Raw genomic sequence first — 25,805 nt, forward strand, 5'->3', positions numbered from 1 at the left:
AAACTTAAAAACATCATAACTAACTCACTTACACTGGCGCAAATTGAATGTGCAAACTGGGGATTTTTAAGATACTCCAGAAAAATCAAGTTACTCCCAAAAAAACAGAGCAACTCCTGGCCAATTTTGAGCCCAGAGAGAGTGCTTCCACTTGTGGGAAAGGGCAAAACTCGAGGCCATCAATATAAGTTAGTCACCAAGAAATCAAATAGGGAATTCAGAAAAAACTTCTTCACTCCGAGAGTGGTGAGAATGTGAAACATGCTACCACAGGGAGTGATTGAAGCGAATAGTATCAGTGCATTTAAGGAGAGACTCTATAAGCATATGAGGGTGAAGGAAATAGAGGATATGCTGACAGTTACATGAGGAAGGACTGGAGGAGACGAGAGTGGAGCAGAAACACCAGTATGCAAAGGTTAGGCCGAATGGCCTGTTTCTGTGCTGTATATCCTTGGATGTTGGTTGAGGGATAAATATTAGCCAGGACACTGGGGAGAACTCCCCTGATCTTCTTTGAAATAGTGCTGTGAGATCTTTTGCATCCACCTGAGAGGGCAGATGGGGCCTTGGTTTAACGTCTCATCCAAAAGATGGTACCTTTGACGGTGTAGCACTCTCTCAGTACTGCACTGGGAGTGTCAGCTTGGATTTTTATGCTCAGGTTTCTGTAGTGGGACTTCTGACTCCAAGGTGAGAGTGCTACTGACTGAGCTATTGACCAGGGATCTAACTGCTCTGTGGTGTTCTGCTACTCGCTGCATACATTCACTGAATCATGGGACAGCTCATAGAAGATTTGTATGAAATAAAATAAGTTGTCAGCCCTGGAAATTACTTGGGCTTTAAAATATTTCTAGTACTTGGTTGATCTTTTTATATTATGAATTTGAGGTGCCTTGCTGGCAGTCTAATGGAATATTGCTACATTTCAACAACAGCAACTTGCATTGATATAGCGCCTTTATATAGCATCTTTAATGTGGTAAAATGTCCAAAGGCATTCAAAAACAAAATTTGACACCGAGCCACAAAAGAAAATATTGGGACAGATGACCAAAAGCTGAGTGAAAGAGGTAGGTTTTAAGGAGTCCTTTAAAGGAGGAGAGAGAGGTAGTGAGGCCGAGAGGTTTAGGGAGGGAATTCCAAAGCTTGGGGCTGAGGCAGCTGAAGACACAGTTGCCAATGGTGGAGTGATTTAAAAAATGGGTGATGCCCATGAGGCCAGAATTGCAGAGATTTCGACGGGTTGTAGCCCTGGAGGAGGCGTTTAGAACATAACCTAAGAACATAAGATATAGGAGCAGGAGTAAGCCACCTGACCCCTCAAGCCTGCTCCGCCATTTAATAAGATCATGGCTGATCTGATCATGGACTCAGCTCCACTTCCCTGCCCGCTCCCCATAACCCTTTATTTCCTTATCGCTCAAAAATCTGTCTATCTCTGTCTTAAATATATTCAATGACCCAGCCTCCACAGCTCTCTGGGGCAGAGAATGCCATAGATTTACAACCCTCTGAGAGAAGAAATTCCTTCTCATCTCAGTTTTAAATGGGTGGCCCCTTATTCTGAGAACATGTCCCCTAGTTTTAGTTTCCCCTATGAGTGGAAATATCCTCTCTGCATCCACCTTGTCGAGCCCCCTCATTATCTTAATATGTTTCGATAAGATCGCCTCTCATTCTTCTGAACTCCAATGAGTATAGTTCCAACTGACTCAACCTCTCATCATAAGTCAACCCCCTCATCTCCGGAATCAACCGAGTGAACCTTCCCTGAACAGCCTCCAATGCAAGTATATCCTTCCTTAAATACGGAGACCAAAACACTACGCAATACTCCAGGTGTGGCCTCACCAATACCCTGTACAGTTGCAGCAGAACTTCTCTGCTTTTATACTCCATCCCCCTTGCAATAAAGGCCAACATTCCATTTGCCTTCCTGATTACTTGCTCTACCTGCATACTAACTTTGTGTTTCATGTACAAGGACCCCCCAGGTCCCTCTGTACTGCAGCATTTTGTAATTTTTCGTCATTTAAAAAATAATTTGTTTTTTATTTTTCCTGCCAAAATGAATAACCTCACCATTTCCCACATTATACTCCATCTGCCAAATGCTTGCCCATTCACTTAGCCTGTCTATATCCCTTTGCAGATTTTCTTTAGTCTTCCTCACAATTTGCTTTCCCACCCATCTTTGTATTATCAGCAAATTTGGCTACATTACACTCAGTCCCTTTTGTCCAAGTCATTAATATAGATTGTAAATAGTTGAAGCCCCAGCACCGATCCCTGTGGCACCCCACTAGTTACTGTTTACCAACCTGAAAATGACCCATTTATCCCGACTCTCTGTTTTCTGTTAGTTAGCCAATCCCCTCTCCATGCTAATATATTACCCCCAACCCCGTGCACTTTTATCTTGTGCAGAAACCTTTTATGTGGCACCTTATCGCATGCCTTCTGGAAATCCAAATACACCACATCCACTGGTTTATATGAATGTAAAGTGATGATGCACTGACAAAACTCGGATAGCAGCAATTGACCACCAACAACGATAAGTCCATTACTCTTGTTCATAAAAGTGTTCCATGTCAGGAGAAAGCGCATGTGATAAGCAAAGACATGACTTGCAGATAAAGTTTATTGATTCTACACATCATTGTACTGGCAGGATTCAAAATAGAGGCTGTTGACCCAGGAGATGACCCAAGTCACTTTTGGATTGCCACCATGATGGACATAAGGAGTTATTTGGATACATTTTTTTGTGTGTGCAACATAAAACACACAGGCAAGACAGCACAGAACACATCCATGTATACATACAGGGTTTGTTGAAGGTTACATGTAAAGAGCCCAGGCAGCAACTTTCCTATGTGTGAGTGGCATGGGAGCATGCTGGTGTTGGAATGTATTCACTATTCAAGGGTCAGTCTTGGGTGAGTTGGTAGGACTCTGACCTCTTGTTCCCAATGTTGGGGAAGTCCAGAACCAGGGGTCACAGTCTAAGGATAAGGGATAAGCCATTTAGGACTGCGATGAGGAGAAACTTCTTCACCCAGAGAGTGGTGAACCTGTGGAATTCTCTACCACATAAAGTTGTTGAGGCTAATTCACTAAATATATTCAAAAAGGAGTTAGATGTAGTCCTTACTACTCGGGGGATCAAGGGGTATGGAAAGAAAGCAGGAATGGGGTACTGAGGTTGCATGTTCAGCCATGAACTCATTGAATGGCAGTGCAGGCTCGAAGGGCCGAATGGCCTACTCCTGCACCTATTTTTTATGTTGAGACAGAAGGTCATGGACCCAACCCAGAGATTTGAGCATATAATGTAGGCTGACACTTCAGTGCAGAGAGGGTGTTGCATTCTCAGCTGAGACTTCTACATCCACCTGAAAAGGTAGAGTATGTTTAAGAGCACAGAAGTTCTGCCAGTATCTTGGCCAACATTTATCCCTCAACCGACATCATTGTTTTAAAAACAGTTCATCCCTTATTTACCTAACTGATTGTGGGATGTTAATGTGTGCAAATTATCTGCAACGTTTCCCTACCTTATAACGTGACTGTACTACAGAAGTAATTCAATGGCTGTGAAGCACTGTGGAATGTACTGAGATCATGAAAGGCACTATGTAAATGCAAGTTTGTTATTGCTTTCGTCCTTCAAATTCAAATCCGCTTTGTTGCTTAATGGCCAATTGCATCAGTCTTGGTCTCGAGTACAGGATCAGTGTACATTTTAACTATTTTGCTGTAATCTAAGATCGTGACCGCTTTATCTATTATTTTAAGGCCTCCTCCATTTCATTTACTCATTCGTTCTTCATAGTGACGCAGCAGTCACAAATCAGCGATCTGACTGTACTAGTGTTGGATCTTAGACCTCTACCAGCAGCTACTGATCAGGTTTATAACAAACCAAACTAGCAGACCCCCTTGCAGTGTCACCGATGGTATATTGACATACAAATACTTTAGCTTTGCACTTTGTAACATAAAGCACGTGACCAGAACTTTTCTGCAGTTAGTGGTGCTGCACAGTATTCCAACTTAGCCATAGAAAGAGTAGCTTCTAAATGAGGTAGAGTGGCGAGACTTGCGAGACACTTGATCTTGGGCTTTTCTGCTGTGCAGTGGATTGTAACCATGTAATGTTCAACCCTCTGGTGCCTTGAGCTGGTAAAGCTGACATAACTTTTGCTTGGGTTCACCTTGCCCTACCTGGCCAGGTGGTTCACTAACTAATTCAAAATCAGTGGAGCAAAACCTGCTGCGATCATTAGTTCAGTACACGTAATAACCCTCCACACCACAGTACTTCAATTCTATCTCTCTCCTTTCTGTATGTTTCCAACCTTCAAAGACAATTGCAGATAAGGCAGTCTGGTGGGCAAATGTTTAACCCATTTCATCCTACATCAGAACTATTTACAATGCTAACCTCACCTCAGACTGATTTGAAAAGTTGCCCTCCCGTTGGTGGGCGTTTGCTATTCGACAGCTTTCTGAGAGAGTTGCGTAACATTCGCTCCATTGCACCACTTTTCACTGTTGGTATTGCTGTCATGTGTAATACTGCACTCTCTGTGCATTCATGTTCGCCTGTAATGGCAGTGCAGTGCTGTCAGATGAGCTCAACATCAGTACAATCCGCACTTCTGTAGTAAGTATGGAGGCTGTATCTTTTAAGATTTATAGTATATTAAGGTCTTGCATGTAACTTTTTAGTTGGATGAAAGAAGGAGTCTCATTCCATCAGAGTTTTAACCATATCCCCTAACATTGTGAGACAGCCTTGTCTGTCTGTCTTTAGTGTGGCGGTGCCGACCTGCAAGAGACCATCAGCGGCAGGTCGGGGCCATAACACGAGCAGCGACCTGGAGCAGTGTGGCGGCATACCACTGCAAGGTACAGCGCGAGCTGGTGCAGGAAGGTGATGGCAGCGAAGAAGGACATCATCAAGGTCCAGGTCGGTGATTGGAGCGTGGGCAGGCACAGCAGGAGTGGCAACGTCGGGGCGAAGGAGCGGCGAGAGATTGTGGAGGGACGTGATCAGGGCCCAGGGGAAGCGTGATTTCGGGGCCAGAAGAGGCAAGGGCCCAGCGGTAGCACAGGCCAGCCCACATTCGATATGTGTGCGCACTAGGTCCGTGCAGTAGAGCTGGTCTCCAGTCGTCTTGGTTAATCCTTGCCAATGGACCAAGACCTAGCTCTGTCAAACCCGTGTGGTGGCTGGTGTGCAACGGTCACCTCACGTTTTTAAAAAAAAAAAGAAAACCTGCGCACAGGCATCTTCCACTCTTCAGGATGTAGTTCAGGACCTGAAATATTAGGTCCTTCATTGAAACACCTGTGAACTCATCCTTTTTTGACGAGGAAGCAAGTCATCCTCGTTTCGAGGGACTGCCGATGATGATGATTTAGCCATAGATTTTTGCCGAATTCCTGACTCCAGAAGGCAGTGTTCGTGGTATGTTGGGCTTCAAACAGCACACCTTTTGTCATGTATTGGATACAATTTTTGCATATCTGTTTTAACCTTTTCAAAAGGTCAGTCAACTTTCTCCTTTTGGCTTGGAGGTTCGAATTCTAGTCTGAAGAGTTGGGGAGGATAGTTGCCCTCTGATGGAGAGGATATCTATCAGGGAAGCTATGGTGCATCAAAATTGTATTACTGACTGATAACTGACATTACTACCATGATACCATCCAGAGCAAATTAAAAACGGCGAAGCAGTTCAGAATGGTTTGAATATTTTGCTAAACATGGGCAGTGGATGAAAAGGCTAGTTCAATGCAGGTAAATAATTTGGTGCTGTATCAGCAAACTAGTGCGAGGTGGTGGGCTTGCGCAGGGTATCTCCCGCTCGTCTGACGTAACTTCTGCGGAAACTCCGGGTAAACAGCGTCAAACCCACGACAGACAGTTGGAAGAATTCCACGGAAAGTCACACCTGTATGTTGGAAATGGTAACCCTTTGCTGATCCGGGAGCTCCTTAACCCAGTGCATGGTTGCTGTTTTTAAAAATAGCTCTATCAAGTCTAAGCTGCCAAGAAACCTTAAGGAAACTGGGTTTATTCTCTTTAGAAAAGGGGAGGCTTTGAATTTTTTTTTTTAAATAATGAAGGGAATTGATCCGGCTGATCTAAGCAATGCAGTTAACATTTTAAAAAGCTGAATAATGGACTATTTAAAACTCTGAAATGCTGTTGTGTGGGCACTTGATGGAGGAAGAGTTTTGAATGTTGTGTGTTCATCTATGGGACCTGGGTTTGTATGTGGCCCAGGATGGTGGGATGAAAGTGCATTTATGGAGAAGCTAGATGAACACATGAGGGAGAAAGGAATAGGGTGAGCCGAAGAAGGGTGGGAGGAGGCTCGTGTGGAGCATAAACACCGGCATGGAGCAGTTGGGTTGATTCGCCTGCTTCTGTGCTGTACATTCAATGTAATTTTTTGACAGACATGGTTCAAAAAACTAAGGAATGTATTGTAGAAGTAAATTGGGAATTCAGACAGAACCATTTCACACAAAGGATGACAGATAGAAAATAAACTGACAGGAAAGACCATTGAAGTAAATGACACAAATGGGTTCAAAGGGCAACTAAATGTGTTTCTGAAAATGAGAATGGTGGTGTTGAGGTTAATTTTTAAAACTTTGTGGGCCACATGGAACATTTTCCTCCCAAGCTCACCGAGTCCATAGGTTGAATTCTGAAGCTGCACCGAGTTATCTGATTTCAGCTGGGATGGCAGTAGACGATGACATCATTGCCCTCATCGCCTCATGACTCGTGTCTGAAAGATACACACTTGGGGGCATGACACTGGAGGGTGCGGTGTGCCTGTTGAATTTTACTGTAGCATGTGGGAGGTGGTTACGAAAAAACTTAAGCAATCTATTAGTTTTATTGCAAAATGCGAATGAAGTAAGTTCTAATGGATTTCTCCCCTTGTATCTCCTCTAGGAAACTAGCAGGAAGTACTCTATTTATTACAGGTGCCAGTCGTGGCATTGGCAAAGCGATAGCCTTGAAGGCAGCCAAGGATGGTGCTAATATTGTGATTGCTGCCAAAACCGCACAGGCACACCCAAAGTTACCAGGCACGATCTACACTGCAGCAGAGGAGAGTAAGTACATGGGTTACTTGTGTTTATAAATAAAGACACCGGGCTCGATTTTCGACAGGTTTGAGACCGGTTTTTCGCTTGGGCGAAGCGCTGAAACTAGATATTTTTTTTGGCAGCGCTAAACAAGTCTCACAACATTTTGCGTCCACCACCACGGGGAAAGCCTTGTGGATCTTTCGACACTGCAAAAGCCTTACATCGGCAACTCATAATTCAACGCTTTGTTTGAAGAGTGAATAGCACGTTTGACCATTGCCTGGCCACTCTATCCCACCATGTTGACTCTTCACCCCCTTATTCTGCAAATGAGACACTACACAGGAATGGTTAAGGTGAACAAAATAATTTAATAAACATTGTAAACTTGTTAAACACAATTTTGAAACTTAAATAAAATTTGAATGTGAACAGAATTTGTAAACTTTTCAAACTTAGAACAACAACAAATCAACAAAAAAAAACAACAACCCCTGAAGTGAACGTCTTTTACCTCCGACTCCTTTCCCCCATTTCCCCGCCTCCCTCGCAACCCCCTTCTTCGTGTCATGACCCTACTCAAGTTGGCACCAAGAGTTTGTGCAGCACGGCGGCCAGAGTCCTGCTGTATTGCGAGGAGAGACAATGGAGACGCCATGTGTGGATCCACTGGACAAGTTCTCGGTATGGAAGGCCCGGCTTCTGACTGGCGAGTCTCTTGCTCGATGTCGCCACTCACACAGGTGATGTGGGTCTGGGTGTGACACTGGGGACTGCAGTGTCACAGATGGAGGCCATCAATTGCGTGTGGGCATTGACAGCCTCACAGGTTTCATGGCTCGCACCGATAATCTGCGACCCGACCTACGTGATAGTCGCAGATATTGTTGCGATACCTCTAGGAACTGTCGGATGAGCTGGACGCTCTCCCTGGACAGTCCCACCATGTCCAGTGTGTCCCCGCCTGTCTGTCAGCAGACCGGCTTTGCCGACTCGCCCACCGGAGAAACGACATACGGGATTCAACCCCAGCAGTGTGTTGCTGCACGCCACTAGTACTCCGGGCCTTGGATGGATGAAAGCCCGAGTATGATTCATCCTCTGACGATGTGCTGTCTGGAGGAGAAACAGGTGTCGAGTGCATCTGCACCCCGCCTTCTCCCACCGGAATAGGCTGCTCTGTCCGCTCCTTCAAGTTCCTCGCCCTCGTCGTCCTCTTTTGTATCTCTTTCCGCCCCCCAACCACATGACGGTCCAAGGTGGAGAGGTGGAGGCTTCCATTCTGGAAATACAAAACAACAGATGAGTGGTTAGCAGCAGGGGAGGGGGCAGGGTGACATGAATACTGTCAGATAACACAGGCTCATTTGCAGGACTGCCACTACTCCATTATAGGTAGTCCAGAGACACTGCATGACATTGCCCCAACCTTAGTCCACACAAACACGACATCACATTGCCCCAACCCAGTCCGGAGAGTGTGTCGGACTTACCCTCACTATCGAACGGGGGGTGGGGGTCAGCACCCCTATGGGCAGTTGCTCTCCCTGAGGCACCGATCAGATCAGCCACTCTTTCCTCGATGTCTGTCAGAGGCAAGCTTCTGTGTGGTCCGCCGCTGCTTCCGGCAGTTGTGGGACATCTTTCCCTGCAAAGGTGACAATGGGAATGGTTAGCTAAGGGCCCATCTGCTCTTGTGGCACACACACAGCCACCAAAGCACTAATACCATACTGTGTGCATTTAATACAGGCCTCTGTTTAATGGCCCTGGAAGCTGCACATGATTCATGAGGAAGACATCGAAGTGCCGAAACATCTTTTAAGATCTCAGAAAGCAATCTTAATAATGTGTAAAGATCATTCATGGCAAATAAGATGCAGCACTAAGCCTACCTGTTGGCAGACAGGAAGCAAAGAGTAGGAGTAAATGGGTACTTTTCAGAATGGCAGGCAGTGACTAGTGGGGTACCGCAAGGTTCTGTGCTGGGGCCCCAGCTGTTTACATTGTACATTAATGATTTAGACGAGGGGATTAAATGTAGTATCTCCAAATTTGCGGATGACACTAAGTGGGGTGGCAGTGTGAGCTGCGAGGAGGATGCTATGAGGCTGCAGAGTGACTTGGATAGGTTAGGTGAGTCGGCAAATGCATGGCAGATGAAGTATAATGTGGATAAATGTGAGGTTATACACTTTGATGATTAAAAACAGAGAGACAGACTATTATCTGAATGGTGACAGATTAGGAAAAGGGGGCGTGCAACGAGACCTGGGTGTCATGGTACATCAGTCATTGAAGGTTGGCATGCAGGTACAGCAGGCGGTTAAGAAAGCAAATGGCATGTTGGCCTTCATAGCGAGGGGATTTGAGTACAGGGGCAGGGAGGTGTTGCGACAGTTGTACAGGGCCTTGGTGAGACCACACCTGGAGTATTGTGTACAGTTTTGGTCTCCTAACTTGAGGAAGGACATTCTTGCTATTGAGGGAGTGCAGCGAAGGTTCACCAGACTGATTTCTGGGATGGTGGGACTGACCTATCAAGAAAGACTGGATCAACTGGGCTTGTATTCACTGGAGTTCAGAAGAGTGAGAGGGGACCTCCTAGAAACGTTTAAAATTCTGATGGGTTTAGACAGGTTGGATGCAGGAAAAATGTTCCCAATGTTGGGGAAGTCCAGAACCAGGGGTCACAGTCTAAGGATAAGGGGTAAGCCATTTAGGACCGAGATGAGGAGAAACTTCTTCACCCAGAGAGTGGTGAACCTGTGGAATTCTCTACCACAGAAAGTTGTTGAGGCCAATTCACTAAATATATTCAAAAAGGAGTTAGATGTAGTCCTTACTACTCGGGGGATCAAGGGGTATGGCGAGAAAGCAGGAATGGGGTACTGAAGTTGCATGTTCAGCCATGATCTCATTGAATGGCGGTGCAGGCTGGAAGGGCCAAATGGCCTATGTTTACCTGTACCAACAGCATGGGAACAAATGGTGTCAGATTTAGTATTTAAGTAATGGAGGAGTGCATCAATAAAAATATATTACTTGCTCTAATGACCCTGGAAAGGTCATTAAACCTCTTGTGGCATTGTGGGTCTTTTCAGATGGCATCAATGTAGGAAACCTCCTCAGATATGCTGCTCCAAATACTATGAAAAACCGCTGGGAGGGGTTTACTTGCACCCCTCCTGTTTAATTCTGCCGCTCTTCTTTCAACAGCAGTGCCAAGGGCCTCGTTTGCCTCACTGCTGAACTTTCTAGCTCTCTTCCTGCTCCCATCTCCATCCAGCGTGAATTAAATCTAAAAATGGCTGATTCAGCTCTGGGTGTACTGTACGGGCACTCCCTGACAGCTGACCAGAAGCGCGGGAAGAAAATAAATTCCCCAAAAAACCCAATTTGTGCATGTGCAGAAGGTCCGATTTTATTTTTTTTAAATTACGCTTACAAATTTCGGCTCCGGCGCACAAATTCAATTGTGCAATGCCGGATTTATTGCTATCGCTCATGTTCTTGACCATTTGCCGAATCTTGTGAGCTCTGGCGGTAACGGTAACCCAGCGGTTTAAAAAAAAAAAAATTTGGCCAAGATTATCTCCTGAAAACGGGCGAAATCGCTAAAACACGAAATTCTAGCCCATAGAATATAAAAGAGATAATGCTAGAACTTTATAAATCACTGGCAATCCTCAACTAGAGTATTGTGTACAATTCTGGACACCACACTTCAGGAAAGATGTAAAGGTTTTGGAAAGGGTACAGAGGAGGTTTTTTTTAAGCCAGGATGTTACCAGGGATGAGGGACTTCAGTTATGAGCAGAGGTTGGAAAAGTTTGGACTATTCTCCTTTGACAGAGGTGACCGAATAGAGGTTTTCAAGATGATGAGAGGTTTTGATCGCGTAGATAGAGAAAAACTATTCTCGGTGGCGAGTGGGTCAATAACCAGAGGGCATGGATTTAAAATCATTGGCAAAGGATCTAGAGGGCAGATGAGAAATGTTTTCACTCGGGATCTGGAATGCTCTACCTGAAAAGGTAGCGGAAGCTGATCCCATTAATAATTTTATAACGGAGTTAGACAGGAATTTGCGGATGTTGAACTTACAGGGTTACGGACAAAAAGCGGGGGTGCGGGACTAAGCACGACTGCTGTTTCGAAGAGCTTAACACAGGCTCGATGACCTGGATGGCCTCCTTCTGTGCTGTAAGTTTCTATGATATGCAGCTAAGTTGTCAACTGGTTAGTTGATGTATGTCCAGTATCATTTCAGGTTGGTGTACATTGGTGCTGAGGTTAAATGGCCCAGCACCCAAACCATGTCAGAATGGACCCATGTCCGTGCACCATTCTGCTCCGTTCAAGAGTGAAGCTGTGCTGAATGCAGGTCAATGCATCTTCCAGTAGAGGGGGAGGATCATGCTTGAAGGTCTTCAGAGTATCTACAGTGGCCAACAGAAGGCATTGGAGGTGGTGTAGGAGCACACCAATTGCTTGTGCTCTCCATTGCAGGACAATTGAAGCAAGTTGAAACGGAGGGAGAAACATCCCTAAAATCTGTCCATAAAAAGGTTTTAAAAATAAACCTTCAGGTCAGATTTACTCTAACAATTATGTGCTATTTAACAACAACTTGCATTTATATATCAACTTTAACATCATAAATCGTCCCAAGGTGCTTCATAGGAGCATCATCAAACAAAATCTGACACGGAGCCACATGAGATATTAGGACAGGAGCTTAGTCAAAGAGGTAGGTTTTAAGGAGTGACTTAAAAGGGAGGAGATAGGGGTGAAGAGATTTAGGGAGGTAATTCCAGAGCTTGGGGCCTAGGCAGCTGAAGGCATGGTTGAAATGGTTGTCAACTGGTTGGTTGGTCCAATGGTTGAAATCGGGGATGCGCAAGAGGCCAGAATTAGAGGAGCCCAGCGATCGCAGAGGGTTGTGGGGCTGGAGGAGGCTATAGAGATAGGGAGGGACGAGGCCATGGAGGGATTTGAACACACGGATGAGAATTTTAAAATTGAGGTGTTGCCTGAATTCGGGCAGGGATCATGGATAAATTTATTTAAAATGAAGAATGTGCACAAATAGCTACTTGCACATTAAAGTACTTGACTCACTTTAATAATAGTTGGATGAAATGTAAATGTGTTCAATTGTGTTAAAATTACAGTCTTGCTCAATTTTGAAACCTGCCCTACCTGGATAAATACTTAAATCCTTGCCCTGCACCAATAATTACTTTTGCTTCTTCTGCCATGAAATAATCATACCTCTGGTAGCTGCATGGCAGATTGTGTAACACTGCTTGTGAGAGAAGTGAATGTCAACTGTCAGATAACTAATTCGCCCTCTCCTTCCTCTTTGCCAGCTTGAATGTGGTCCAGAATCACTTGATGTAACCTTAACGTTGCACTCACTCTGACAAATCACCTGTGCAATTTAGCTGGTGCTCCCTTCTGTCCAAATCGTACCACGCGTGTCTTTTTAGCAGCTAAATATCTAGATATTCCCTGCAACTCCTGATCAGTCAAGAGCATGTCCAAATTGCACACCATTTCTGTACTAATTTAGTTTTTCATTCCTCTGTCAATGGAATACACTTCCACGGGCACCAGATTTCCACTGGCCTTTATTCATCATGTCAATCAGGCTGTTTTACTATATGGGCCCTCAAAGCTTGAGATTCATAGAACCACACCTCCAACTGGAGTCACTGGATAGAGATCAGGAACTCCCTGGCTGATTTTCCTTTCCATAATCCAGGCTAATTGTAATACTCGTAGCACTGAGATCAGCTCCCTCAACATTGGGATTAAATCTGGGATCTTCCTGCTCTGTGTGATCCAATACAACCAGCAGAAAATTGGTGTGCTGTCAAGGAAATATTTCATTTGATGGTTTTATTTTTTTAAATCATTGGTTTTAAGCTCTGGAAACATTTTTGGGATCTTTTCCAGTGTTTAATTCTTTTCATAGAGCTTCATCAAGTTCCTTACAACAACAATCATGCATTTATATATAGCGTCTTTAACATAGTAGAACGTCTCAAATGTGCTTCACAGCGATTATCAAATAAACTTTGATGCTGAGCCACATTAGGAGATATTGGGACAGGTGAACTAAGGCTTAGTCAAAGAGATGGGATTCAAGGAGCATCTTAAAGAATGAGAGAGAAGTGTCGGAGCAAAGAGGTTTAGGGAGGAAATTCCAGAGCTTGGGGCCGAGGCCGCCAATGGCGGGGTAATTAAAATCAGATATGCGCAAGAGGTCAGAATTGGCAGAGCACAGAGATCAGAGTTGTAGGGCTGGAGGAGGTTAGAGATTAGTGAGAGGCGAGGCCATGGAAGGATTTGAATTCGAGGCATTAGGAGAAATTAGGACGGGTGACCAAAAGCTTGGTCAAAGAGGTAGGTTTTAAGGAGCATCTCGATGGAGGAAAGAGCGGTCGAGAAGCAGAGAAGTTTAGGGAGGGAATTCCAGAGCTTCGGGCCGAGGTAACCACCAATGGTTGCGCAATGATAATCAGGGATGCTCAAGAGGGCAGGATTAGAGGAACGCATACATCTTGAGGGTGGGGGGGTGTGGGTGGAGGAGATTAGAGATAGGGAGGTGCAAAGCCATGGAGGGATTTGAAAACAAGGATGAGAATTTTGAAATCGAGGCATTGCTTTACTGGGAGCCACTATGTCAGTGAGCACAGGGGTGATGAATGAGCAGGACTTGGTGCGAGTTAGGGCACGGGCAGCCGAGTTTTGGATCACAAGTTTACGTAGGGTAGAATGTAGAAGGCCAGCCAGGAGTGTGTTGGAATAGTCAAGTCTGGAGGTAACAAAAGCATGGATGAGCTGAGGCAAAGGTGGAGACTGGCGATGTTACGGAGGTGGAAGTAGGCAGTCTTCGTTATGCTGCAGATAGGTGGTCGAAAGCTCATTTCATGGTCAAATATGACACCAAGGTTGCAAACAGTGTGGTTCAGCCTCGCAGAAGTTGGTGAGAGGGATGGAATCAGTGGCTAGGGAACAGAATTTGTGGTGGGGACCAAAAACAATGGTTTCGGTCTTCCCAAAATTCAATTGGAGAATATTTCTGTTCATTCAGAACTGGATGTCGGACAAGCAGTCTGACAATTTAGGCAACATGGAGAGAAGTGGTAGTGAGGTAGAACTGGGTGTCATCGGCGTACATGAGGAAACTGATGCTATGTTTCTGGATGGTGTTGCCAAGGGGCAATATGTAGATGAGAAATAGGAGATGGCCAAGTCTAGATCCTTGGGGGACACCAGAGGTAACGCTGCGGGGGTGGGAAGAGAAGCCGTTGCAGGTGATTTTCTGGCTATGATTAGATAGATTAGAATGGAACCAGGCGAGTGCTGTCCCACCCAGCTGGACAATGGTGGCAAGGCGTTGAAGGATAGAGAGGTCTTCTGTGTCAAAGGCTGCAGACAGGACGAGGAGGGATAGTTTTCCTTTGTCACAGTCACATAGGATGTAATTTATGACTTAGATGAGAGTCGTTTCAGTCCAGGACTTGGTACAAGTTAGGATACAGGTAGCAGAGTTTTGGATGAGCTGAAATTTACGGAGGATACAAGGTGGGTGGCAGGCCAGCTGAGCATTGGCATAGAAAATAGGTGCCGGAGTAGGCCATTTGGCCCTTCGAGCCTGCACCACCATTCAATATGATCATGACCGATCATGCAACTTCAGTACCCCATTCCTGCTTTCTCTCCATACCCCTTGATTCCTTTAGCCGTAAGGGCCAAATCTAACTCCCTTTTGAATATATCTAACGAACTGGCCTCAACAACTTTCTGTGGTAGAGAATTCCATAAGTTCACAATTCTCTGAGTGAAGAAGTTTCTCTTCATCTCGGTCCTAAATGGCTTACCCCTTATCCTTAGAATGTGATCCCTGGTTCTGGACTTCCCCAACATCGGGAACATTCTTCCTGCATCTAACCTGTCCGATCCCGTCAGAATTTTATGTTTCTAGTCCAGTCTGGAGATAGCAACGGTGTGGATGAGGGTTTCAGCAGCAGATGAGCTGAGACAGGGGTCTTTTTGGAACTGTGATCTGCACACTGCATTTTAGGATACCTGCCAAACTAAGTCAATACAACATTTGTTCCGGACCTGATGTGGTTTTGTCAGGAGATGGTGATGTGTTCTGTTCGGTTGTTGATTTTTGAGAAGGATCTCTTAACTCCAATTGCAAATGCTGGACCAGACAAAATAGGTATATGGAGAGTTCAAGTACCTTAGCATATGATTCTGGTTCGGCAGTGTTGTGTTTTTCACAACTCTGATGTGCCATTTCTATTCTGTAGAGTGATGGGAGGTGAAAATCCCTTGAGTATTTCAGGTGCTCAGCCCTGATTATATCTGGGTAGTGAATGGTGGTGAGATACTTTTCTCAGATGCGAGCAGAGAGAATTAATGGCCACTGACCAGATGCTACTGTCAAATACCTTTTCTCCCTCCCCCCCCCCCCCCCTCCCCCCCCCCCCGGCTCCTGCATATGGACAGTTTAGAACGCATCTCTGCGGTCTGCGAAAAAACTGAATTATCCCATGGGATGTTGAACGAAAAAATGTTCGTATATTCTTGCAGTTAGTTACTGAGACTGGTGTATCATAATTTATACACTTCTGTCACTGTGAAATAAAACCCAATTATTACTGTGGTTGAATGATTTGATAAGTAAAGCCTGTCATCTGTCAATGTCCCACACATTTGCTGCAGGCAAAATAAAATTTGCTGAACACTGAATTGGCATGAATAAGAGCCAAGCTTTTTTGTCTTTGTGACTCTCTTGGGTACATTCCATGAAACCAGAAAGAAAGTTAAAATGAATGTTTCTCCTTAATTTGCATATATCTCGATCTGTGTACAAAAATCCAGCCTCTCTGCTTTGCAGTTTCCTGCATAATCTGCATATGGTGGGGCGTGGAGCCATGTTTTAACACTCCAGCACTCTGCATTGGTGCTCCAACAGACAGTGCAGGTCTTATAAAAAGATCTTGTTGACATTCCGTAGATGCATTTGAGATGCAACCGCCTCAGCACCGGTCATGGTAGATGCTGCTACCTTCTCCATAGATGGAAGATTAAAGCTTCCTCATCATGCGACAGCAGAGTTCCTAGTCACACCCTGGAGCACATTATCGAACACTGCCCTCAGGAAATTCGCAGGCAGCCTACAAGATATCCACGCTGTTAAACCAGAAGTTTTAACCTGGATATCTGACTTAGATATTGATATTTAATTGGTTTTATACCATATGAAAGATGCTGAAGATGATGATGATGATGAAGAAGGGGAAGCTGGATAAGTACATGAGGGAGAACGGAATAGAAGAATATGTTGACCGGTGGGAGGAGGCTCGTGTGGAGCATAAACACCGGCATAGACTAGTTGGGCTGAATGGCCTGTTTCAGTGCTGTAAATTCTCAGTCACAATTTGTACATTAAGAAAAAAATCATTCTCTGGATGTGGGTATCACTAACTCGGCCAGCATTTATTGCTCATCCCTAATTGCCCTTGAGAAGATAGTGGTGAGCAGTCTTCTTGAACCGCTGCAGTCCTTGTGGTGAAGGTACTCCCACAGTGCTGTTGGGTAGGGAGTTCGAAGACTTTGACCCAGCGACATTGAAGGAACTGGGATATACCTGCAGTTCAAGATTGTGTGTGACTTGGGTGGGGTGGGAAATTGGCATTGCACCTGCTTTTGTCCTTCGAGGTGGCAGAGACCGTTGGTTTAATACCATTTGTGGTAATCATCTAGTGATGCTGTATGGTACATATTAGTTTCTGCATTAACATAATTCTTTTCATGATTGCAGAAAATATAGAGACTTTTTCCATAGGAAGCTTTTATCTGATAGTCAGCTGATCTCGAATTGTTACTTAGTTTTCCAGCTGGAGTAGTTACATTAAAAATGAACTGGCGAATCTTGGTTTTGGATTGCCATCCCTCCAGTTAAGCTTGTGTGTTTGTTTATGTAAGTTTTTAAAAAACCATAATGCCCAAAGGCTGCTGCGGTGATTGAATGGTACAACATGTGTTGGCTGCTTGCTTCCCGTTGTTTTTCACAAGATGGTTTACCAATTCCTGTTGGGGATTGGTTAATGTAATCCAACCTTGGGTACCTCGATCACAAGTCGTAAGAGTGCCAATATGAGAGGCCTGGGCGCAGGTCAGTCGTTTTGTGTCTTGGAGTGCAGTGGTTTTGGAGGGGCAACTAAAATTGGTGTTAAATGTTTGGGTTCCACCAATGGCTCAGTGAGTAAATACACGATGTGATGTGGTACTTAGGTGTACACACCAGGAAGATTTCAGCCCTCGTCCGTGTTGTATTTTTTAATCTCGGCCAATGTAGTGGTATGGCTGCTAAAATTGGCCAGTGTTGAGGATTCCCCACTCCTCATCACTATCTAGTGGCTTTTGTCATGGGTGAGATCAGGATAATGGCCAATTCTGGTCCTCCTAACCCCCCCCACCCCCAAATTGCAGAGCATGTCAGCACTCGCCATCTCAGGTTGCAAATGCAGGCCACACACTTGGGTAAGGAATAAGAGACTGTTGGCTCTCGCGTAACTGTTATCCCATCATAACTTGGTCCTTGGGAAAGGAAGAGAGCATGGGGTCAAGTTTCGGGCCGCGCCTAGAACGGCGCAGCCCCACGAGCCATACCTGATTTCCGCGCTCAAAACCGCGCCTAAAACTTACCTCGGTATTCTACCTGCTGCTGGAATGTTCCAGGCCCCTGGCGCAGCACAAGCTGTGAGTGGCGGAGCCAGGTCCCGGCGCTGAAAACTGTGCCGGGACCTCTGCACGTGTGCGCACATGCAGTAGCTCCAGGCGCCCGAGGCTGTGTGGGAGGGGCCCGAAGCACACCAGCCCTGGCCGAATGGGCTCACTGGAGCGGCGAAGATCGGACTCGGGCCTCCCTCCTCTTGAGCTCCTGCTCCAGCTCTCTTCTCCTCCACCGCCCCGCCCCCCTCCCCCCCCCCCCCCCCCCCCACCAACCCGGTTCCCTCCACGTCTTTGCTGGGCCCTGTCCGAAGTCTTCGGCCCAGCTTCCTCTCATAGGCCGGGCCCGTTCAGCTGCTCGCTCTCTCTCTCTCTCTCTCTCTCTCTCTCTCTCTCTCTCTCTCTCTCACAGGGAGGGGGGAGGGGGTCCCGTCCCAGCACACTGTTGGAGGGTTCCCGGTGCTGCAGTCGGTGAGTAGAAGCTTAATTTTTTTTTAATTGATTTTTAAATTTTTTTTTAATTTTTGGTTAATATCAATAAATCAACCAATAAAATGTTGGCTCTTTATTTGTAAAAGTGATGTGTTTAATGTTTGTAAACTTACCCCCATCTCTCGTTCCCTACGCCTGATTTCCAAGTGTAGGCAAGGTTTTTCTGAGCGTACAAAAATCTACACTTACTCCATTCTAAGTTAGTTTGGAGTAAGTTTTCACTGCCTAAACTTGCAAAACAGGCGTAAGTGGCCGGATACGCCCCCTTTTGAAAAAAAATCTGTTCTAAAATGAAACTGTTCTAACTCACTAGAACTGGAGCAAACTAAATGCCGAGAATTGCAATTTCTAAGATACTCCAAAAAAAAATAGGAGCAACTCAGACAGAAACTTGACCCTTATGTTGCGGGCAGGGGTTGGAGGTTGAGTAGGAGAGAGTTAGAAGTTTAGAAGTGCTGAACTACAATTGCGTGGATGTCTTTGTGCAAAGGTTTGGAGTTTAATAATATTTCTATCATCAGCTTTTTTGGGGAACAAAAAAAAATTGGGTGAAGGGTTGATTAATTTTGGTGTGGTCTCGTTGGTGTCGAGGTTACAGGAATGCAATCTATTGCAGTGTTTCACACATGATTGCAAATTCCTCTCTCAAAGTGGTTCTGCTAAACTAGTTCACCGTGTGACCTTGGCATTCTGATCCTGTTACTGTCGACTACATTGTGTGAAGGAGGCTCGTCAGCAGCTGTGATATCTCTGGGTGAAGGACTGTTTTTGTATTTGGTTGGAGGGGTAATGTGCATTCCAATAACTTGCACATTTGTATTGGGGAGGGGGGGAAGAAATAAGGTAAGAAATTAAAGTCGGGAATAATGTTTTGCTCGATCACATTGAGGCATCTATTACAACACTTTTCCCTGTGCCTATTTTATCCAAATTCCATTTAAACCAAAGACTTGCAATTAAAAATAGGATTATATCCAGTGAAGGTTGTTTTCTGCCAAATTTCTATCCCCCATTTTTCTTGCAATTCCTCTCTGGAAGGTCTTCACTTCTGCAGGGACATGATTCCACGGTTGCTGGGTGCATAGCTCACGTGTATGATATTGAGTAAAATCAGAAAATGCTGGAAATACTCAACAGGTCATGCAGCATCTGTTCGAATGAAAGGTCATCAACCTGAAACGTTAACTCTGTTTCTCGCTCCACAGATGCTGTCCGACTTGCTGAGTATTTCAGCATTTTCTGTTTTTATTTCAGATTCCAGCATCTGCATTATTTTGATTTTGCATAATATTGAGTCTTGACGACGAAGATGACGACGACAACAACTTGTATTTATATAGCGCCTTTACAGTAGTGAAATGTCCCAAGGTGCTTCACGTGAGTGTTATGGCATTAAAATATTTGACATCGAGCCACAGAAGTAGAAATTAGCGCGGGTGACCAAAAGCTTGTTCCAAGAGGTATGTTTTAAGGATAGACGGGCTATTTAATTGTGGGGGTGGGGTGCGGCGTGGCGTCACACCAAGTCAGTTTCCAGATCCGACCACCTCTTAAGCAGATTCGGTCCCATTGCTAGGTCAACAAATCACTTGCAGCAAGGGAATGCTGACGTTTTCACTGCCTCATCGAGGAACAGTGGAAGAAACCAAAACTAGTGTTCCTCAACATCAGGTTGTCAATAATAAATCCAATCAGGAGTTCAGAAGAAACTTCTTCACCCAGAGTGGTGAGAATGTGGAACTCGCTACTGAGGCAAATAGCATAGATGCATTTAAGGGCAAGCAAGATAAACACACGAGGGAGAAAAGAATAGATTATGCTGACAGGTTGAGATGAAGGTGGTGGGAGGAGGCTCGTGTGGACATGAATGCATGGCCTGTTTCTGTGCTGTATATATTAAGCAATTCGATCCTTGCCTGATGTACGGAACACAATGTTGGTCCATAAGTCTTCGGTGTTAATCACCTATTCTTGCTGGACTTGAGTCCAAGGAGAGAGCATGCACTACCATTCCATATCTGGCAAATAACATCAGGATATCCCACAAACTTGGCTTGGGAGCCTTTACATAGATGGGTTTCTGTATGTGTCGGACACCTGGTTGATGGAGATGGGGCAGAATTATACTTGGTACTGACAATGTCGTACACAAAAACATTGACATCTACATATCAAGCAGCTTGGAAATTCAATCAACCTTTTATTCTTTCTCTCATCCACACCAGAGTGTTTCCATTGCCCTCTAATAAGCAGCTGCTATGATAGTAGAAATTAGCTGCTTTTTGGTGAGTTTTATGGCAGCCGTTCTACCATTTAATTCTGTTGACATCTGAAAATCATTTGATCCTTCATTTACAAACGGAGCGATGTCATTAGAATGACTATGACATCATTTTTACCTCTTTGAAAATCTTTGCAATGTGTATGTTTTGTATTTTTCTTGTGTGAAAATCAAAGTGAAGGATAGGTTCTGGAGAATGGAACATTGCCTGCTTGTTGTTCCCACTGGCTGGATGAAGTACTCCCAGTGTTCCTGTATCCTGATCGGACTCTGCTTGCCAATATCGATTTTTCTTTTTTCTCCCATAGCTTTGAACAGTGTCAGCAGTGGCCCAGTTTGTAGTATTCTTGTCTCTGACTCAAGGTTCTGGGTTCAACTCCCACTCCAGGGACTTTAGCACAAAAATCCAGGCTGACAATCCAGTGCAGTACTGAGGGTGTTTTGCACTGTAGAGGTGCCATCATTCAGATGAAACGTTGAATCGATGCCCCATCTATTCTCTCGGGTCAAACTATTTCGAAGAAGGGTTTTCTCTCATGTCCTGGCCCAAACTTTATCCTTCAATGAACATCACACACAGATTATCTGGTCATTATCTCATTGCTGTTTGTGGGAGCTTGCTGTGTGCAAATTGGTTGTTGAGTTTCCTACATTACAACAGTGACTTCACTTCAAGTATTTCATTGGCTGTAATATGTAATAATTTTTTGTCAATAATACTCCTGTGACGCAGGATGGGACATTTTACGAAGTCAAAGACGATATATAAATGGATACGCTAATTTGTATTAACAAAATGGCTGCTGTGTCTCTGATTGGCTCCATTATCACATGACCTAGGTGATACAACAACTAGCCGACCGCCACGACAAACGAGGATTCTTCACTGCAGTCAAGGCCACCTACGGTCCAAACTCCCAAGGCCCCACCTCACTCCTGGCTAAGAACGGGGAAACACTCATCAAGGACACCGAGGCTGTCATGGCCCGCTGGAAGGAGCACTTTCAAGATCTCCTCAATCGAGACTCTGCCTTTGACTCGAGTGTTCTCAACTCCATCCCGCAGCATGCAACCTGCCAAACCCCAACATTGCACGAGGTAGGCAAAGCCATAAAACAGCTAAAGAATAATAAGGCTACGGATGCGGATGGAATTCCTGCTGAGGCGCTAAAATATGGCGGAGAGGCGCTGTTGGCCCGGATACATGACCTCATCTATCTCATCTGGAGGGAGGAGAGCATGCCGGGTGATCTCAGAGATGCAGTGATTGTGCCCATTTTTAAAAAGGGGCAACAAATCCGACTGTGGCAACTACAGGGAAATCTCCCTGCTATCAGCCACTGGGAAAGTTGTCGCTAGAGTCCTCCTCAACCTGCGGCCGAAGAACTCCTCCCGGAGTCACAGTGCGGATTTCGTCCCCTACAGGCATCAACGGACATGATCTTTGCAACATGACAACTGCAGGAAAAATGCAGGGAGCAGTGCCAGCCCTTATTCATGGCCTTTTTCGATCTTGCAAAGGCCTTTGACACTGTCGACCGTGGGGGCTTATGGCGCGTCCTCCTCCTTTTTGGGTGCCCCCAAAAATTTGGCAACATCCTTCGCCTGCTCCATGACGACATGCAGGCCGTGATCCTTACCAACGGATCCATTACAGACCCAATCCACGTCCGAACCAGGGTCAAACAGGACTGTGTCATCGTTCCAATCCTCTTCTCAACCTTTCTCGCTGCCATGCTCCACCTCACAGTCAACAAGCTCCCCGCTGGAGTGGAACTAAACTACATGGAAATCCAAATATACCACATCCACTGATTTCCCTTATCCACCCTGCTAGTTACATCCTCAAAAAAGTCCAGAAAATTTGTCAAACATGATTTCCCTTTCATAAAATCATACTGACTCTGCTTGATTGAATCATGTTTTTCCAAATGTGCTGCTACTGCTTCCTTAATAATGGACTCCAACATTTTCCCAACCACAGATGTTAGGCTAACTGGTCTATAATTTCCTGCTTTTTGTCTGCCTCCTTTTTTAAATAGGGATGTTACATTTGCAGTTTTCCAATCTGCTGGGACCACCCCAGAATCCAGGGAATTTTGGTAGATTATAATTAATGCATCCACTATCTCTGCAGCCACTTCTCTCTCAAGACCCTGGGATGTAAGGCATCAGGTCTAGGTATGACTCCAGTCAATGGAGAGTTTCCCCTTTCATTCCCATTGACTTCGATTTTACTAGGGCTTCTTGATGATGCACTCGTTCAAATGCTGCCTTGATGTCCAGGACAGTGACTCTCGCCTCACCTCTGGAGTTCAGCTATTTTGACCATGTTTGAACCAAGGCTGTAATGAGGTCTGGAGCTGAGTGGTTCTGGCGGAACCCAAACTGAGCATCGGTGAACAGGTTTTTGGTGAGTAAGTGCCGCTTGATAGCACTGTTGACGGCACCTTCCATCACTTTGCTGCTGATTGAGAGTAGACTGATGGGGCGGTAATTGGCCGGATTGGATTTGTCCTGCTTTTTGTGGACAGGACATCGCTGAGTAGTTTTCCACATTGTTGAGTCGATGCCAGTGTTGTAGCTGTACTATAAGAGTTTGGCTAGTGGCGTGGCTAGTTCTTGAATACAAGTCTTCAGCGCAACAGCCGGGATATTGTCGGGGCCCATAGCTTTTACTGTATCCAGTGCGCTCAGCCGTTTCTTGCTATCATGTAAAGTGAATCGAATTGTCTGAAGACTGATGGTGGGGAGCTCAGAAGGAGGCCGATATGGATCATCCACTTGGCACTTCAGGCTGAAGATGGTTACAAACGCTTCAGCCTTGTCTTTTCCACTTGTGATGAACTCCGCCATCACTGAGAATGGGGATATACCTGGAGCCTCCTCCTTCCCTTAGTTGTTTAATTGTCCACCACCATTCATGACTGGATGTGGTTGGATTGCAGAGCTTTGATCTGACCCATTGATTGTGGGATCGCTTAGCTCTATTTATAGCATGCTGCTTCCACTATTTAGCATGCATATGTAGTCCTGTGTTGCAGCTTCCCCAGGTTGGTCCCTCAATTTTCGGTATGCCGAGTGCTGCTTCTGGCATGCTGTTCTGCACTCCTCATTGAACCAGGGTTGGTCCCCTGGCTTAATGGTAATAGTAGAGTGAGTGATATGCTGGGCCATGAGGTTACAGATTGTGCGGCAATACAATTCTACTGAAGGCCCACAGCGCCTCATGGATGCCCAGTTTTGAGCTGCGAGATCTATCCCATTTTCGGGGTAGTGTTACACAACATGTTGGAGGGTGTCCTCAGTGTGAAGACGAGATTTTGTCTCCGCAAGGATTGTGTGCTAGTCACTACTAGCAATGCTGTCATGGACAGATGCATCTGCAGCGGCTAGATTGGTAAGGACGAGGTCAAGTTGGTTTTTCCCTCGCGTTGGTTCTCTCTCCACCTGCCGCATTCCTAGTCTGACCTTCAGGGCTCGGTCAGTAGTGATGCTGTCGAACCACTCTTGGTAATGGACATTGAAATCCCCCACCCAGACTGCATTCTGTGTCCTTGCTGCAACTCAGTACTTCTTCCAAGTGGTGATCAACATGGAGTACTGATTCATCAGCTGAGGGAGGGCAGTCGGTGGTAATCAGCAGGAGGTTTCCTTGCCCATGCTTGACCTGAAGCCATGAGACTTCATGGTGTCCACAATCAATGTTATGTACTCCAAGGGCCACTCCCTCCCAACTGTATACCACTGTGCCGCTGCCTCTGGAGGGTCTGTCCTGCCAGTGGGACTGGACATACCCTGGATGGTGATGGAGGGGTCTGTCATTGGCAGAAAGTTATACTCACAGAATCATACCTATGTCGGGCTGCTGCTTGACTAATCTCTGGGACAGCTCTCCCAATTTTGGCACGTGCTCAGATTTTGTAAGGAGCACTTTGCAGAGCCGACTGCTGGGTGTGCCGTTGCCTTATCTAAAACCGGCGCCCAGGTCAATGCCAGGTGGTCCGTCTGGTTTTATTCTTACTATTGTTTCTTGCAGAGGTTTGTTGTAACTAAGTGGCTTGCTCGGCCATTTCAGAGGGCAGTTACGAGTTACCCACACTGCTGTGGGTCCGGAGTCGCATATAGGCCAGACCAGTTAAGGATGACAGGTCTCCTTTCCTAAAGGACATTAGTTAACAAGATGGGTTTTTACGACAATCCGATAGTTTCATGGTCACCATTACTGATGCTAGCTTTTTATTCCAGATTTATTTAATTAACTGAATTTAAATTCCCCAACTGTCATGCTGGGATTTGAACTCGCGTGTCCAGATTATTAGTCCCGACTTCTAGATTATTAGTCCAATAACATAACCACTATGTTTCACCGCAGTTGGTTGCTAATTATGGTAGTCAAGATTTGCCTGGCAGATGATTTGCTGAGCTGTGCTTTCTTGTCCTGGGTACTGTGGTTTGGACGTCAGCTGTTGGGTCAGTGATCTCGCCCAGAATCCGAGCCAGCTGGTAAACCGTTAGGTCAGTAACCACACCAAACTGCTTTTTCATGCAATCGAACGTTATTGTTTCCTCCACTCATCCTGACACCACCACTTTTGCCAACCAGTGCAGGGAAGCACAGACGGATCTCCTATGATGCTAGATGTTGTATTGTTTCAACTCCTTCATCTGCTGTTTCCTGACTCAAATATGTTTTTCAGCATAGATGTTTCATTGGTAAGATGGCCTTTTGTTGCGTGGCTTTTCTTATTTTGCATGCTAACAAAGTTCTTCAGCTTAATGTTTTCTGACAAATAAACAACTTTCATTTATAAAGCACATCCCAAAGCACTTTACAACCAATGAAATACTTTTGTAATGTAGGAAATGCTGCAGTCAATTTGTACACATCAAATAGATAATTATGAGATAATCTGTTCCAATGATGCTGGTTGAGGGGAAAAATATTATTCAGGACACTAGCTTCTGGCAAATAATTACCAAGTGCTGTCATTCCTATCTTTTGTGCACAGGAAACTTGAAGTCATGCAACTGAACCTGTTTTTCTGGTTATAGTGTTGATGAGATGTTTGATCAGCGTGGTGGTTAGGTTGACATTCTTGTTGAATTCTAGTTTCTGATGTTGATCAGGAACATCCTCGCC

General features: G+C 45.2%; 1 protein-coding gene across 2 annotated transcripts in view; it reads left to right on the forward strand.

Moving 5' to 3' along the window:
• hsdl2 (hydroxysteroid dehydrogenase like 2) overlaps positions 1-25,805 on the forward strand; it is a 142,978-nt gene that overhangs the window by 19,290 nt on the left and 97,883 nt on the right. For both annotated transcript variants that reach the window (XM_070888244.1, XM_070888250.1), the window contains exon 2: positions 6,989-7,152. In XM_070888244.1, coding sequence (XP_070744345.1) covers positions 6,989-7,152 — 164 coding nt within the window. The remainder of the gene's footprint in view (positions 1-6,988; positions 7,153-25,805) is intronic.

Source organism: Pristiophorus japonicus, chromosome 1 (assembly GCF_044704955.1).
Source record: "Pristiophorus japonicus isolate sPriJap1 chromosome 1, sPriJap1.hap1, whole genome shotgun sequence".
In the NCBI taxonomy this organism is placed as follows: Eukaryota; Metazoa; Chordata; class Chondrichthyes; family Pristiophoridae; genus Pristiophorus; species Pristiophorus japonicus.